General features: G+C 42.2%; 1 protein-coding gene across 6 annotated transcripts in view; it reads left to right on the plus strand.

Moving 5' to 3' along the window:
* The first annotated feature begins 2,527 nt into the window (after nt 1-2,527).
* Nucleotides 2,528-17,953, plus strand: part of PCDH17 (protocadherin 17) — an 89,789-nt gene continuing 74,363 nt past the window's right edge. For 3 of the 6 annotated variants that reach the window (XM_066545050.1, XM_066545049.1, XM_066545051.1), the window contains exon 1: nt 3,965-7,890. In XM_066545050.1, the coding sequence (XP_066401147.1) occupies nt 5,263-7,890 (2,628 nt within the window). In that variant the 5' untranslated portion in view covers nt 3,965-5,262. Of the gene's footprint in view, nt 3,116-3,964; nt 7,891-17,953 lie in introns of those variants that run through there. The other 3 variants (XM_066545045.1, XM_066545046.1, XM_066545048.1) reach the window with 3 other exon arrangements.

Raw genomic sequence — 17,953 nt, forward strand, 5'->3', positions numbered from 1 at the left:
CAAACATCAGCCTTATATTCATGAGCAGGCGTGATTTTTTAATGTGTATTTTTCCAGTTAGGCATCTAAGTCTTTATTGGGTTTAAGAGCCACAATTTGTAAAGATGTGAAGATGGCATGATTTCCAAGAAATCATTAGAAATAATTAATAATCAGCCATACCTGAGAATAAGTATTAACATGCAGCTCTGCTCAACTTAACACCACAAAACCAAGTGACTTGTAGAGCAAGGAGTTTCATTTATCATTATCACCTGACACTCAGTCAGAGGTTTGAAGATCCAGTGCTAGTGTTTCAGATTTTATTTTTCCTCTAAGTATTCCATGCACGTCATTGGGATCAATGGATTGTTGTAAGCTGCAAGATGTTTGATAAAAAAAGACAAATTTTACAAGCAAAGACTCGAGTTACTTGTATAAAGGGTTATATAGTTTTTCCCTTAATTCAGAGTCCCAAGTACTTGTTTTACAAACTGCAGAGTGCCCTCAAATGTATTGAATTCACTCTGGAGTAAGAGCATTTATTGTGTAATGCTGAGTCATATAAAAAAAAAGTACTCACCAGGCTGAAGAAAAAAAAAAAGTGATGAAGACACTAGCCTCCTCCAAAAAAAAAAAAAAAAAAAAAAAAAAGGAAAATTCATCCTGGGTTTTGAGGCTGTTTTTTAAACTAAACATGACAAACATTGTCAGAAATATATTACGTATTATATGCCACCGTAATACAAACTATTTTAATTTTTTTTTAACTCCTGCTGGTGTTTTCATGCTCTGAAAGGAAACTATTGTTACCACATGTGCACACACTTAGGCACAGTGTGCAGCCCACGGTATGTATGTACACAGACACGTACACACACACTCACGCCCCGCAGGATGCACGGACACGGGATATACCCCAAATGCAGCAGTACCTCTGGCACGCTAGAGGGAGCCATTACATAATTGCAATGACCCTTTTCTTCCCCCCCCTCAATTAGCAGAACTGGCGTGGAAAAATCTCTGGACATCCTAAGACATCCTAAAGGTTTGGCATAAACTGCAGAATAAGGAGAGGAAAGCAGAGGACTCGAGTTGCAGTTAGCCGAGGTCTCCTGATGGCTCAGGGGCTTACGCTGGTGTTTGTTCCACTTTTAATACTGTGCTGCTTTTATAGGGAACTTCTCCAAATACGTGACTTAGCCGAGCACGCCAAATTCCCTCAGCCAATCTGAAGCCCTCATGCAGAAAGCAAAGCCCATTTTGTAAACATATCCTTTATTTCATCTGTCCGTCGCTCTCACACAGAAAGTTGGCTCGGCTGAGAGTAGTGGTTTTCTGCTGCCACTAATGTATGTATAGTTTATTTATACACTGCATTTTAACACGGCATTAGTTCTATAACGGTTACTAGCAGACTCGCTCTTGATGGCAAACTATCTGTTTCACAGCTACAAAGAGGTCCTCAGGACGAGATGGGTCTGGAAAGAACATTCATTTGAATTTATAAATCTGCAAGACTTTTTCCAAGTCATATTATATTTATGGACATAATAACTCAGGGCTGAAGGTTATTCTATTGAGCAAGGCAAACGAGCAGCTGCCTTAACTGACTCTTTTAAGAGACGCTCCTAAAATAATTCAGGAGCGTCTTGTAAGTGCTCCAGAGTTGATTTTCTTCCTTTTTTTTTTTTAATATATTTTTTTTCCTCCTTTTCCCTAAGTGATTCTTGCTACTTACACGCTCGTCACAAATGGCAGCTTCATTTCCGTACGCACGGGTCGAGACCGGCCCTCCGGCAATCCGAGCACGCACCTTTCCAGTCTCAGTCCGCCCCCCGCCACCGCCGCCCCCGGCCGGGAGCCTCCCTTGCGCGCCGGGGGCGGGGGCGGGCGCCGCTGCGGCCCCCGGCCCCTCACGGCGCGGCTGCCAGCGCCTCGCTCCCCGCCGGCAGGGGATGCGCTCCCGCCGTCGGGAATTGCCCCTCGGGGAGGGCGAGACCCGCTCGGGGCGGCTCCCGCAGGGCCGGGGCGGAGGTGGCGGGGGGTGTCTCCCCACCCACACGTCCCTTCTCCCGCCGCGCATCCCGGGCCAGCGGTCACTCGGGGACCGCGCGGCGGAGCCAAGCTCTCGCCCTCGCGGTGCTCTGGGCGACTTCGGCAGCGCCGCGTCCCCCCTACTTCCCCACCCGTCAACGCGAAGGACTTGTTAACGCGTCTCACAAACAAATAAATAAACAAACAAGGGCGGCGGGGAGGCAGGGGTGAGGGGGAGGCAGGGGTGAGGGGCCGGGGTCGCGGCGCTGCGGTGCGCGAGCGGCCAGACACCGCAGCCCGCGCGAGCCGCCCGTGCGCCCCGCGTCCCCCTCGGAGCCGATCTAATCAATGGCACCCAGCGCCCGCCGCGGCCCCGCCCCCCGCCCGCCTCCTCCCATTGGCCGGGCCGCGCCGGGGCCGGCCGGCGCCGCCGCCGCCCATTGGCTGGCGGGGAATCCGTATCAATGTTTAAGCCGCGGCGTGAGGTGAATAGCGGCAGTCGGAGAGCGGCGCTGGGTGAGCGTGGCGCGGCGCGGCGGCCCCGCGAGTGCTGCAGTGAGGGAGGCGAGGAGGGGGGGAGAGAGAGAGCGAGCGAGCGAGGCAGAGCGCGGCTCCAACTGTTGAATTTTCACTGAATTCTCCACTTACCTGCGGGCGGCTGGTGAAATGGATCTGGTTTATCGGGGATCGGCGTTCGCTTCGCGTGCTGCCTGGCTAAGACTGGCGACCGTCTGTTTGCAAGGGGCCACCCATCAATGAGGCAGAGAAGAATAATTGTTTTTTCTTCTTTTGCGTTTGAAAGCCTCCTTGCCACACTTTGCAGAATTAACTGTGTACTTTGGGTCCGGACTCAAATAAAGGAGAAAAAACAGTGCAGAACTGAGACTCGGAACTAGATCTGTGAGCTATGTATTGGAAACCTATGTTTTTATTGCGTTTTATTTTTTCTTTTAATGTGAAAGATCTCTGATATATTTCACACATAACACTGAGGAAAGGTGGTTAAAAACACTCAGCAAAGCAGGAGACAGACGCGCCTCTGTGCCAGTGAGTGGATAACAGCCTTGTTTTCCTGATCCTCAGTCTCCCGGAGAAAGAGGTATAGTAAAAGTGTAGCTGGATCCGACACCCCCACCTTCTCCTTTTTTTTTTTTTTTCTTTTTTTTCCCCTTCTTTCTTCCCTCCTTCCTTTCCAAAATATAAATCTGATTAATTTCTTTCCTGTCTATAGAGTGAGTCAGAGAAGCGTTAGGAAGAAGCTGCAACTAATATCTGTGAAGGGAGGAACATGAGGCGATAGTGAATGTGATTTGTTCCGCTGGATCTGACTCATCCAAGCAGATTGAAACACCTGCATTTCTGGATTTGCCATTCATTTATTTCAGGTTGTTAAAAGAACCTGAAATAATATTTTGTTACCCTTCCCCAGTATTTACCTATACACTGTATCACTAGGAAAGGTGTATATCAGAGAGGGGCAACGCATCTGGCATTGCTGCCGCTCTTCTCCCCTGTACCAAGATGCTCAGAGAGACTGTTAAAGCTTTGAAAGGACTGCAAAAAATGCATCACACTGATCGCGGAACTGTATAGGTTTTAATATACGCGAGTTAATCGATTAAAAGATCTCCCACTTTATTCATCGCCAGGATTGTTTTTCCTCCTCTTCTCACCTCCCCTAAATGAAGAGGGCTAGGAGGCAGTGTCATTGGAAGGAGACGCTGAATAGAAAGAAGAGGCACTTGATAGCGCAGCCCTGTGAATACAGAGACTGTTTCCCTTTTAGCGAGACTAAGAAAAAGAGAGAGAGAGAGTGTGTGTGTGTGTGTGTGTATGTGTGGTGGCTTTTCTTTCTTCCCCCGCCCTCCCACCCCCTCTCTTGCTTCTTTTTTTTTTTTTTTTTTTTTTTTTTTTTTTAATAAATCTATGCGTCCAGCTATGGGTTGCCTGTTGCTTTCCTCTCGGCTGGAGAGAAAAGCAAACTGGAATTAAACTGCATCGAGAAAAGTGCAGCTCCTCAGACACGCATACGCACACACGCATAGATACACGGAGAGAAAGGATGTGGTGGTGGCGGCGGCTACTGGCCTGTCTTAAAGAAACCCAAGCGTGCTGCTGATTGAGCTTTCTCTCAAAATATATATTTACTGTTAGAGATGAAGGTGAACTGGTGGGTTTCTTAAATTTTTCACCCCAAAACGACGGGTGGGAGGCTGGTAGTAAAGGGGGAGAAAGGAAGCTGTAAATCCGAACACTAGTTTTTGCGGGAGGGGGCGGAGTGGTTTGGGTTTTGGGCTTTTTTTTTAATGTGTTTTGTTTTCCCCTCTTGCCCTGCAATCCTCATTCCCTCTCCCTCTGATTCGGGAAGGAAACAGTGACCCAGGGTGTACGAGACAGAGAGGGGGGAAATACCGACGGCAGCGAGATGCAGCTCTCCGCCGCAAGCAATGCAAGATTAGATCTCTAAATGCAGCAAAACACTCCCTGAAAACCAACAACCCCGCGGTGCAGTCAGACATTTCACTGCCGCTCACTGCACACGAAGAGGGCTTCAACAACAAGCTGAGACTTTTTTTTCCCCTTCTGTCTCTCTCCTACCCCTCCACTCCATCAATCGCATCACAAGCGATGAGTAGCAAATAAGCTTTTTTACCTCTGCTACAGACCTGTGACCATACTCTTCTTCTATGTATATATAAATACACATATTTAAGAAATATTTCTGATCGTTTTTAGAACAACAACCACTGCCGCCGGCTTTTTTATTATTGTTATTATTTTTATTATTCTTTGTTCATCTGCGGGGATTCAAGGATCCGGAACACATCGCCTGCCCGGAGGAGAAGATCTTTTGCAAATTTTCTGATTTTTGAAACCCTCCCACTGCCGAAGTTGGACAGACGAAGTAACTGCGAGAGGACTGTAAGCACGGCAAGCTCTTGCTGAAACGCTGCCGAAGCTGCTCCCTCCCCTCCCCCCGACCCCCCCGATTGCTCCCTCCCTCTGAGCTACATGGTCTATTTGCTGCCTCTCATCCTGTGTCTCTGCAGATGTTTTAGAGCAACAGGTTCAAGAACTTGAAATATAGGGGTGGGGAAAGAGAAGGGGGAAAAAAAATCAAAACCAAAAAGGAAGGAAAGAAGGAGCCGTCAGAGGAGGAAGAGCAACCCCAGCGCAGGAGGCAAAGAAGACGGGGATAACCCTGGTCATCGCTGCTGCTCCTGCTGCCCCCACCCCTGCTCGGGGATGTACCTTTCCATTTGTTGCTTCTTCTTCTGCTGGGCTCCCGCCCTATCGCTGAAGAACCTGAATTACTCGGTGCCGGAGGAGCAGGGAGCGGGCACGGTCATCGGGAACATCGGGCGCGATGCGCGGCTGGCGGCAGGCGCGCCGGGAGGCGGGATGCTGCCCGCGGAGCGTGGCGTTCCCGGCGGCGGCCCCGGGGGCGGCCGCGGCCCCAAGTCCACCTTCCGGGTGCTGGAGAATTCAGCCCCGCACCTCCTGGACGTGGACGGGGAGAGCGGGCTGCTCTACACCAAGCAGCGCATTGACCGTGAGGCGCTGTGCCGGCGCAGTGCCAAGTGCCAGCTGTCCCTCGAGGTGTTCGCCAATGACCAGGAGATCTGCATGATCAAAGTGGAGATTCAGGACCTGAACGACAACGCACCATCATTCCCCTCTGACCAAGTGGACATGGACATTTCCGAAAATGCTGCACCAGGCACCCGCTTCCCCCTCACCAGCGCCCACGACCCAGATGCTGGGGACAATGGTCTGCGCACCTACCTTCTCACTCGTGATGACTACGGCCTCTTCTCCCTCGATGTGAAGTCCCGTGGTGATGGCACAAAGTTTCCGGAGCTGGTGATCCAGAAGCCATTAGACCGTGAGGAGCAGAGTCACCACACCCTGGTGCTGACGGCATTGGATGGTGGTGACCCACCACGCTCAGGCACGGTACAGATCAATGTGCGCCTCATTGACTCCAATGACAACAGCCCCATCTTTGAGGCAGCCTCCTACGTGGTAGAGCTGCCAGAGAACGCGCCACTAGGCACGGCAGTCATCGACCTCAACGCCACTGATGCTGATGAGGGTACCAATGGAGAGGTGCTCTACTCCTTCAGTGGCTATGCACCTGAGCGCGTCCGTGACCTGTTTAGCATCGACCCACAGAGCGGCCTCATCCGTGTCAAGGGTAACCTGGACTATGAAGAGAGTGGCCTCATTGAGATTGATGTCCAAGCTCGGGACCTGGGGCCAAATCCTATCCCTGCTCACTGCAAGGTCACTGTCCGCCTCATCGACCGCAACGACAATGCTCCCACCATTGGCTTTGTCTCCGTTCGCCAGGGAGCTCTGAGTGAGGCTGCCCCACCAGGCACTGTCATTGCCCTGGTGCGGGTCACCGACCGTGACTCAGGCAAGAACGGGCAGCTCCAGTGCCGGGTGCTGGGCGGTGGCGGCGGGCCTGGTGCCGTTCCTTTCACCCTGGAGGAGAACTATGACAACTTCTACACTGTGGTCACCGACCGACCCCTGGACCGTGAGACGCAGGATGAGTACAATGTGACCATCGTGGCACGTGATGGGGGCAATCCCCCACTTAACTCCACCAAGTCATTTTCTGTCCGGATTCTTGATGAGAATGACAACCCACCCCGCTTCAGCAAGAATCTTTATGTGTTGCAGGTGCCTGAGAACAACATCCCTGGAGAGTACCTGGGCTCAGTCTTGGCCCAGGATCCTGACTTGGGCCAAAATGGGACAGTGTCTTACTCCATTCTGCCTGGGCATGTGGGAGATGTCTCCATCTACACCTATGTCTCTGTCAACCCCACAAATGGTGCTATTTACGCTCTGAGGAGCTTCAATTATGAGCAGACAAAGCACTTTGAGTTCCGCGTGCTGGCCAAAGACTCAGGTTCACCCCACCGTGAAAGCAATGCCACAGTGCGCGTCACCGTGCTCGATGTCAACGATAATGCACCCCTCATAGTCCTGCCTGCCCTCATCAATGACACTGCTGAGCTGCAGGTGCCACGCAATGCTGGGGTGGGCTACCCCGTGGGCACCGTCCGCGCCCTGGACAGTGACTTTGGGGAGAGTGGGCGCCTCACGTATGAGATTGTGGAAGGCAATGAGGAGCACCTCTTTGAGATGGACCCCACCAGTGGTGAGATACGCACCTTGCACCCCTACTGGGAGGAGCTCAGCCCTGTGGCTGAACTGGTGGTAAAAGTCAGTGACCATGGCAAGCCCAGCCTCTCCGCTGTGGCCAAGCTCATAGTCAGGGCCTTGGCGGGGCCCCTGCCCGAGGCTGGCGAGCCGCAGGTGAACGGCGAGCAGCATCGGCGGCCGCACTGGGACTTGTCACTGCCGCTGATTGTGACACTGAGCACTGTCTCCATCATCTTGCTGGCTGCCATGATCACTATTGCTGTGAAGTGCAAGCGAGAGAACAAGGAGATCCGCACCTATAATTGTCGAATTGCCGAGTATAGCCACCCTCAGCTGGGAGGAGGGGGAGGCAGTGGCGGGGGAGGAGGAGGCAGTGGCAGTGGAGGGGGCAAGGGCAAGAAGAAGAAGATCAGCAAGAATGACATTATGCTGGTGCCCAGTGAGGGCGAGGACAGCCGGGGTCCCCTCAATGTCATGAACGTGGTGAGCAGCCCATCCCTGGCCACCTCACCCATGTACTTTGACTACCAGACCCGCCTGCCCCTCAGCTCTCCCAGGTCTGAGGTGATGTACCTGAAGCCCGCCTCCAACAACCTGACTGTACCCCAGGGACATGTGGGCTGCCACACCAGCTTCACAGGGCAAGGGACTAACGCCAGCGAGGCTCCCCCGAGCCGGATGTCCATAATTCAGGTAGGAGACTTTTAGAATACCCTGGACCTCACTTTAGACACTGGTTTAATTTTCCCTTTTGTCTGCAGTGCAATCTGCTGTAAGGCACCACTGTAGGAACCAACACAAGTCACTAAAGAGAGGTGGACTTAATGGAAGTGGAACCAGACAACATCTGGTGGGTCTGGTTCTGCTGTCTCATTGATGTTTCCCATTTGATTCAAAAGAAAACGCCCAGTGAAACACAGACAGAGTTACGGCAGCGCCAAAGAGGTGCATGTGAGTGTGTGGGCAGGCATTTAGCTCATTTGAGGCATGCTGGGGGATTTTCCCAGGAGACTGTCAGACAGAGGTAGGCACTTCCACAGGTTTCACTACTCTTTGGTTTGGGGTGGAGAAGAGGGAGGGCAACTGGTCCTACCACCTGCAGTAACTACTAGGACAGGGAAGAAATTGCACACTGAGGACATCTATTGCAACAGTGTATTATAGCCCTCCAATCTTGTATATAAATATGAGCTATCATTCCAAGATGTATGTTTTAATTTTTTTTAAATTTCCTTCTTCAGAATATATATCCATAAATATATTTTTTGACAGTATCACTGGGGCCCCATTGCCTCCTCCTCTCCCCATAAACAACCAATTTTTCAGTGCTGAAAATTCTGCTTAGTCAAATAGAAAGAAAATGTATGTGGTAACTTCCTCCTACCTCCAAATGTTAACAAAACTCACATCCTGTCATAAACCAACAAAACAACTAGTCAGATTTCCAGTAGCCTGAGTCAACATTGATGATTGTTTTATAGTGAAAGACTTACACACTCTGTCTTCTACCAAAGCTCATTTAGAAATTGTCGCCGGGCTGCATTCTGCTGCCAATCATATCCACACTGTCCTCTACTGACTTTTGTGAATGTGAGAAATGGCAGAATTTGGACCATTGGATATAGGATACTAATCAAAGAATGACTTAATTTTTAGCAGGTAGTTTAAAGTTGAAACTCAGAAGATTTATTTCAGAGCAGTGAACTTGCAGAGTGAAGGTGAGGGCAGAAATTGGCTCCAGTTGATTTAATTTAAAGTATTACTTCATGATTAATGCAGCTTAATGTTCAAACACTACAGGTATGTTCCAAAGTGATTTTTAACGTTCAGATTGAAAGCAGGCTCTGGATAATGACTATTAAATATATTTGAAATGTCATATCTGTTTTATCCTGTGCTTCTCCTGATATGCTGTTCTGAGTCATAGGGGAATGAGCTGAGTGTATCAGAACTGACACAGACTCATTTTGTGTATGCAGCTAGTGGGAAAGAAGTTGCACTGTAGTCACTTGATGTACCTAAAGAAGATTCATAATACCTTGGAGTTACCATGCCCTGTGATCTGTGAACACCAAATGTTCTACTTGCCAGGTGTATCTAATACTTTAAGCTGAATAGAAATGGCCAGTGGTAATTGACAGATTGAAGAACCAAAATTCAAGTAATCGATGACCTGGAAATTGAACATGTATAACTGGGGAAAAAAAAGAAAAAAAAAAACCTGCCTGTACAAGGTCACTGTAAACTAATCCTCAAGAAGCTATTGACTTGTGACACAGAAACAATTTCATTTTATGCCTATCATGAATTTGTGTTGCTATCAATTAGGTGAGCAGAGCAATACTTAAAATCTGAAATTGATTTTAACTAAAAGTGACACTTTAGGAAAGAGTTTAGGTTAGGGCACAACCAGAGATAATTTGATTTATTACTCATGCTTTAAAAAACAAATAACTTTCCATGACACTTGTTTAAGTAATGTCAACTTTTTTTTTTTACTGTAAAATGGAGTTGTCAGAAAGCTAAAAAATAAACACTCCACTTTTTTTTCCTACTGACAAGTGTAATAGTTACTAAAAGACAGAAAATTATACTTTCCTACAACCATGTAATGTCTATATAAAGCAATTAATTAATGTATTGATGCTACTGAATAGTAAAGTTTCACTTGTAGTGTAAATCCCTATGGAAAATATGATTCCTTCTTTTTTACAGTGTTCACTGTATAACATCAATCATGATTTTTTTTCCCTGAAATCTATATAAAGCTAAAAGAGGAATTTCCTCCCTTAAAAAGTGTGTTGTGGTTTCTATAAGAATTTTCATTATGACAACTATGGAAAATGCTAACTGAAACTCCTCATAACATATATATCTAATGTTGGTCTTATTTTCCCTCATTGTCTACACAGAGTGTTTTGGAGGTTTTCATGGTCCAGTCAGTAGATTAGAAAACATTTGGTTCTACCTAGTGTACAGCCTGTTCAAACATACTTACTGATACTATATTTTGTAGTTGTATTGGCAAAACAGACACAGTAAGAAACAGTGTACTTGGTTTCTATTTAGAAAAGGCTCAGATTTAAAGTAGCTAGAGGGGAAAATTGATCCTCTTCACTGTACTTTTGCATTACTAAAATACATTTTGTATTCTCCATCTCCACATCCCTGGAGTAAATTTTATATAAAATTTGCATTTAGAATGTAGGCACTACTTTATGTCTGGTCCTGTACTTCTGCCTCATGTAAAATTTAAACTGCAGACTTAAGAAGAAATAGTAAAGGATCAGCCCTCTCTCTGGATGTACTATATCTTGAATCACTCCAAGAAACCTGTGTCTGCATATGCAACTTGCACAGTTAGGAGTCAAGGGTGTAGGCAGTGGGAAAAAAAATAAAATCCAGCTGCTTTATCATCTCTTTTAGTTAATCAATCCAGTTAAGCAGTTTTCTTCAGTACCTCAGTAAAGGGAAGGTTAACAATTGTGTAAGGGTTCTCTAACAAATGTTCTGATTAGTTTTTACAGATATATTTTTGAAACATGATAATCCCATACTATGTAATTCATACAATGGAACTGCATTTCTTCATTCTCGTTTTCTTGGCAAATGTTTAATGGCACAATAATCTTTAAAACGTTATATATACATACATATATGTGTGTGTATATATATATGTACGTACTATACGGAAATGTATATACACGCTAAATATTATATTATTACTTAGTACCTCCAATTGATTCTATAAATATTTAATAGCAAATAAATAATTTCTTTCTCAGTAAGATTCAAATTTTCTCACTCTTATTAGGAGTGCATATTTTTTTTCCTTTCACTTCCCAATAAGATCTAGGGAAGTCAATGAGCCTTATGGTTCCCTAATTTCTCATGAAAGTATTTTACTATACAGATAGCACAATTTAAATCAACAAATACCTGTGGAGTAAAGTGTTACTTAGTGACTAGGGCTTTCAGACTGACCCAAAAGGACCACCAGTTGAATGAAATACTTCCTGATATGGGTAAGAGTGGTGCAATCTTGCCTCTCTTTAAGTGACTTCTGTTACACACTAATCACACAATTTGACAGCTTGTGTGTTTGCTCATTACTTTGCAGCATCCACCTATGTACCACAGTTGCCTGTACTACTTATATATGAGTCTATTAACTTCTTCAGTACCATAAAAGTGGAATAATTTAAACATGCATGCGTACATATAAGTATAAAATGTTGGCTGGACAGATGAGGATGCTGTATACATTCAACTTTTATTGGTACAAGAGACTTGCAAGTTTTTAGGCCCTCTGAAAACTGATAATTTGTGATTTGATGTGCATCTGAGATTGATGTGCATTAAGAAAAGTGTTTGGTAACATACTGGGAAGTTACACATTTACACTTCACCAACCCATGTTCTGTTGTTCTTATCTTCAGCAATCATTTTCTAAAGATACTTTAGAAACAGTGCTTTCAAGCAAAAGTCTGTTACAAATATTTAAATATTGGGCAGTGCTGTACAATTCTCATTGCCAGGGTCAAAATTCCACGTGACTTTTGAATCACTTAAGAGCCAAACTATTAATTTTTATTGGGAAGAAGGAAAGCAGGAGAAAATGGAAACTCAACATGGCTGAAAGAAGATTTCTGGTCACTCTAGACCTTAAAGAAAATTTGGCTTATCTCATTCTGGTGACCTACTCATTTGACTAAAAGAAACAGAATTTTTTGCTTTATTTTGAAGTGCAGACATCAGAAAAAAAAAAAAAGTACAAACATACATATAGGTGTATCTCTCCTACCAAAATTTTGAGTTAGTTAGTTTGCCTTTCCCTGTGTGAACAAATCACTTCTTCTTGCTGATTTTCAATAGGTAAGAGTAGATGGATAAAGGAAAACAAATAGTTTCTATACACAAGTAGCTTCCAGAAATAGATTCCTCAGCGTGAAATATCTGTAGTGTAGAAAACTGTCTGCAATATGCAAGAGTAGCGTTGATCATCCTAGAAATTATTTATTGCTATACTTGTGGTGTAATTGGGGAGTTTTGTAAATGTATCAGGAATAAGGTGGGTGTGAATAAAAAAAGAGGTGGTCACAGCTTTTGTTAAACAACAGCTAAAAATGAATGTGCAGAAAGAAGCTCTCAAGCTGGGGATCGCTCTATCTGCTGTACCAGGCACTCCCACAGCATTTCAAGATAAAGTACAGATCATTCTTAATACTTCAGGCACCTTATGTTTATGATGTGACAATAGATTAGTGTCAAGTCCCAGTGCAGCTTCATCTCCAGGTGTCTGGTAATACCTAAGAAGACAGAGTCTTCAAGGGAAATAAAAAACCCATGAGCCATATTAGTGCTGCTCTGTCTTAAATAAGCTATTTCATACTTTGAGAAACTTCTGCTCAGAAATTTCAAGATTACAAAAGGAAATCTGCAGCTGCTGCATATAAGGAGAAAGCAGCTTTGATCAGAGAAGTTGCACTCATCCTCAGCGATTTAAATTCCCATCTGAAAACAGAGATATATATGTTTTTTTATATCTCCTACTTCAACTGAGAAATATTATTCTCTGTTCTCACTAGAACTAGTACAAGGTAACATTTTTCATCAAGAGGATACTAGAGCACTAAACATTTGCAAGTTTGCAGGTTTGTACTCTATATATTCCAGAGATTCCCAGCTGCATATTCTAGGGCTGTATCTAAAGACACTAAGTTGTGACATGCAATTCTCGAACTACCTGCCTAGGTATCATTATTGTGGCTTTAATAGTATTTTGCAAGGCTAGATGTTTTGCAAAAAGAATTCCTTTGAATGCTTGCTTTTTGTTAATACAGTCTGCAGTTTTGTGTACAGTCTGGTTTTGTACATTGCACATTTGCGAACAAGGTGTTGCATTGTTCTGCAGCTTTAGTTTCATTCACTGGATGAAGTCCATTCTAGAGTTGACTCCGTAAAAATTTCAGAGCGAAACCTTTCCTATGCGTCCATGAAGCTTTGATTAATTTTTTTTTGGTCAATGTGCACTGCATAGTATAGAGGCACAAAACACATACATTTTAGGACCAGATCTGGCAACACACCACTCACTGTGGCATGTGCACAGGCTCCTGAAATAGACAGAGGAAGCAGAATTGAACTGCTTTTTTGTGTTACATCTGTTCTGGTCTTGATCTGAGTTCTTTACTGGTGATATTTATAGCACTATTATTTTAGAAGGGTCATTCTTGATATACAGGTCTATTTGAAATCTAAAGAACTTTCCAAGATGAAGAACTGTAATAAAGAACAATTAAAAAAAAAATAGAGAAAAAAACAAATTAAGAATCTAAAGTGGAATATACATATTATGAAAAAGAAACAGTCTTTCCAGAACAGAAATTCTTGTTAACAAAAAAATAAGTATAATAATATCTCTGTAGAACTTGCTGTTTTATAAAAGACATGAAACAAGTTATATAAGATTGAGTGTCACAGCTCTCAACTGCTCTTAAAGATGTCTGAGCTTTCTACATCTTTGTGTTCTCTGTCACTACCTAAACTTAGCTGGAAAGATCCCTACAATTTTCTGATTATCAGTGCAATTTCAATGACTGATCAATCCTTTGAAGAGTTATCTATAACAACATATTTTCTCAAGATTCTATTATCCTTCCCCATGTTGATAAAAGGCAGTTCTTACTCATAATTCGGTCAATAGCATAATTTTGACTTCATAAATGATTTTGGTGGTTCAAGAGTGAATCCTGACGAGACCTCTATGGAATGCAGCTAAGAATAGAATGATTGGGCCCTTCATTTTGAGGTTTTAGTGTTTTGGTGGGGTTTTTTTTGGGTTTTTTTTTTTTTTTTTCTTATGCCATCTTTACAAACAATTAATGGGACTGGAATTTAGATGTTTTTGCAACTATGATGTGAAGTGTAAATCAGCATCATAGAGTGGCTTAGGTTGCGCAATACTTTCAGGATTCCAATGGTAAACCATCAAGTCTGATGGTTAACCCAGAACAATCGTGTGTACAGTGGAAAAGAAATCAAATACTCCATTGAACGTATTGCTGAACATATGCTGCCACATGTTTTCATATATTTCTGAAACTGTGAATAATGCAGCATTATTATTAAAACTTATTAAATATTTTTACATGGAAAATTAGCAATAGGTATGTGTGAAATATTCACAAATATTACTTGGCATTAAGAAAGCATAGATACAATCTGGTTTCTCTGGTAAGAGAAAAGTATCATTAAAAAATTCCTCCCAAGTCACAACATCTGGATGTGAACCAGCTGTGATTTAATTAAAAAAAAAACAACAGTATTTTTTTGTCTTTTTTCCCCAGTATTTTTTTTTCTTTCTCTTCACTTCCTCAGGAAGCATTAACATATCAGCTAATATTTACATATATGTTTCCAAGTATCATGGCTAATTTGTTCTTTCTTTTGTTGTTTCTGCAAAAGTTAAAAGTCTCAAATTAGTTTTAGGTTTTGCCAGGCAAGGCAGTCGTTCTACATGTATATGGGTTGTTATTTGGTTTTGGTTTTATCTGAAGAAAACATATATGTTGCATGGCAGAATTCTTCAGATACTTCTTCAAGCCTGAGGAGCACCTGCATGTATGAAGAAAAGGCATTTTGACACTAGTATTAATGTTTTCCAATAGGTAAAAAAAATTCAGTGATGAGAACTTAAACAGGGATTTGTTGACCAGAGCAGAAACACAGCTCTGTTTTTATCTTTAAAATATAGAAGCAATCCTCTGATGCCAAAAGGTCAGTGTGGAGCAGTTGGGGCAAATTTTTGCAGCAGACAGCCTGAAAGCTTTATGCTTTCAATTGTATGGCTACTTCAGCTGTAAGAGAAGTGGTAAAATTAGTGCTTAAGTGTTCAAAAATACAGGAAACAAGTAAAACTCTCAGGGGACTGCAGGCTCTTGCCTTAATAGAAAAAAGAGGAAAAAGAAAAGTAATAGAAAAAAAGTACTAGAAAGAGAGTGGTAAAATTACTGAGGAAAAAAGTTCCTTGAGTTTAAGTGTTTTATTTGTTAAGTTTTTAATGGAGCATCAAGGATATTAACAAGTCACTGCTTTTGTTGATGAGATGAAACAGAGTAATGTGCAGCTGCCATAATTCTTAGCCAGGGTGCATTCTAAGCCCTACTAATCTATTTGTCATAGAGCAACCTCTGTTTTTCAGTCTGCTGCTGTTGACTTTTTTTTTTTTTTAAACAGAAGAAGATTCTGGATTAATTACTGTAAATCCTATGAGAAAGAAAAAAAAGTAAATTATTAAGCAGTTTTGATAAAATTCTCAGTATTAAGTACTACATTCAAGAAGAAGCAAATTCTTATGAATGTCCCTGTTAATTAGGATATTAGACAGTGCTTTAAATAACCTTCTTGAGCAGTCATATATTTTCTAGCTAAATCCCACAGGCTACTGATACATTTCCTTCTTAATAAGGTCACACAAGAACCATCTCTTTCTCCTACTGGCTTGCTTCCACTCGGGAGTGGTATTACCTGTAGGGAAAGGTACCAGATCAATTCATTTACTTGCTTGAAATCTCTTTTTTTTTGTCCTGAAAACTGAGGAGTCCCTCTACATACAAAGACAAAACTCTATAGTTTCAGTCAGGTTCTAGTGTTATTTGTCCAGAGGAACAGCATAAAGATCAATTTATATCTCACTTTGGTTTACTGAGGGTGTATCTCCTTTTCCAACCCTCAAGACAGTCTCAGTCCCATACTGGTCTATTTTCAATAGAATAAAGTATAAGCAATCTAGGCATGTTAAGTCCTTCAAATTAAGATATTTGATTTTAGCCATGGACCTTTCTACTGGCTTTGTGGCATATGTATCAGATCAGAGTTTCTCACATTCATAAAGTACTTTAACCCGTAACAGAAAAGTTCCTAATCTCATCCTGTTCCCTGCTGGGTGGCTTTGTGCTGCAGTCCCTGCGGCCTGCCAAAGGAGAACTCCAAAGGGAAAGGAAAAGTCTTGTCATGGGATGTAAACGCATCATTTCAGCTGTGTGGGTGAGACCTCTACTCGACACTTTGTTCTTGCAGTGATAGTCATGCAGAGCTATTTTCAGAGGGTGGTTCAGACCATCTACTGATCTGGGTATGACATGTGTGTATTGCCTGGACTAGTTCTAGTGACACTCTGATTATTCATATTTCCAGGCCTTTTCCTGGAACACTTCCAGGCACTTTTATTATGTTGAAATGGCTCTTACATTTCATTGAGCATCCAGCATAGTACTGTTGAATATCATTGGTGCATGTGCATATATCTATTAAAACAAAAAAAAATCAGACAGTTAAACCACATAATCATGGGAAAATGAATCATAACAATAAAAGGCCATTTAAGTTAACAAGCTTTGTGATCAAAGAATAAATACAGGTTAGATAAATGAGACTCTAGATGTAACTAATCTACATAAATAAGCTTCCATCCGATTAGAGGATAGAACTGTATTAAAATAATCTTTAAATGTTTTAAAAGTATTTTACTTTAATACTTTTATAATTTCTAGTTTAATTTCATCATATTTTTAACATTTCTACTCTATAAAGAGACCTGAGTTAAGTGATAAACTACTTTTACATGCTTTTATGTTTTGATTAACAATGTTTACAATGCAAAAAAAGTCTAAACTAATACAAGTAAACAAAAGTAACATCATAAGTTTTCATTCTAGTTTGACTGTGTTGTGTGTCAAAAACATAAAGCATTTTTAATGTCTTAATTTTAATTTTTTTATGTGGCAATGTTTTTTGATTGATTTTTAATTAAAGAAAAACATTAAAGGGAACATTTAAAGGACAATTTCTTGTTTACTGTCTTTATCAGCAGAGAGCAGCCTTTGTAGTGTTTGAAAGCTGGTGCATTAAAAATCAATTTCAAGTCTTCAAAGCTGTAAACTCTTGCTTGCTTTGTAGATATATACTGTTTTTAAAATCATTGGAAGCACAGTTGACAATTGAATTAAAACAAAAGGTAAATAATGGTTTCATGAACATTTGAAGGATTTTAATGTATTTTTAATAATAACTACAGGAATATTTTATAGCGACAGACATGTGAATAACAATTTGTAGCTTTTAAATGCATAATTTGTTCCCAAAGACAGTTTTGTGTATTCTTTTATTAAGAGAATTTTGTTTAAGACTTCTCTTGGTGTTATTCTGTTGTTTTTACTGAATACTATGATTCAAACACAGAACATGTCAGTCAGTTTCTTTACTTACTATATTTCTGTCTCACTCTTCGCTGATTGCTAAGCAACCACTTATGATTGTTTAGCTAGGAATCAGTTTAAAAAAAGGTAAGCTGAGGTGGGCTAAACAAATGTTCATTAATTCTTAATGAAAATATTTAAATTCTATAAAATTTTAAAAGTAACAAAGAAAAGAACATTGTCTTAACGATGTACCTCAGATTCAGCACTTGAGTGGCTGCCAGCAGAGTCAAAAATGCTCTTTTTGTGCAAATCTAGAAAAAAGCATGTCCTTTGTCAGTGCATGAGTAATTTTGAGGCCTGTGGAAATATACATATATATGTATAATTAAATTAATAATATTTCTTTCAGGGTAGGATCCTTAAAACACGTAATCAGTGATCATTTTAATCTAAGTCAACATAAAATTAGAAACATAAAATTAAATGGATCATTTACAGGCGTGGGGTTGCTGATGTGCATAAGTATGTGCCGAATTCAGCCCAGAATCTGTTAT

This window comes from Molothrus aeneus, chromosome 2, assembly GCF_037042795.1.
Source record: "Molothrus aeneus isolate 106 chromosome 2, BPBGC_Maene_1.0, whole genome shotgun sequence".
NCBI lineage: Eukaryota > Metazoa > Chordata > Aves > Passeriformes > Icteridae > Molothrus > Molothrus aeneus.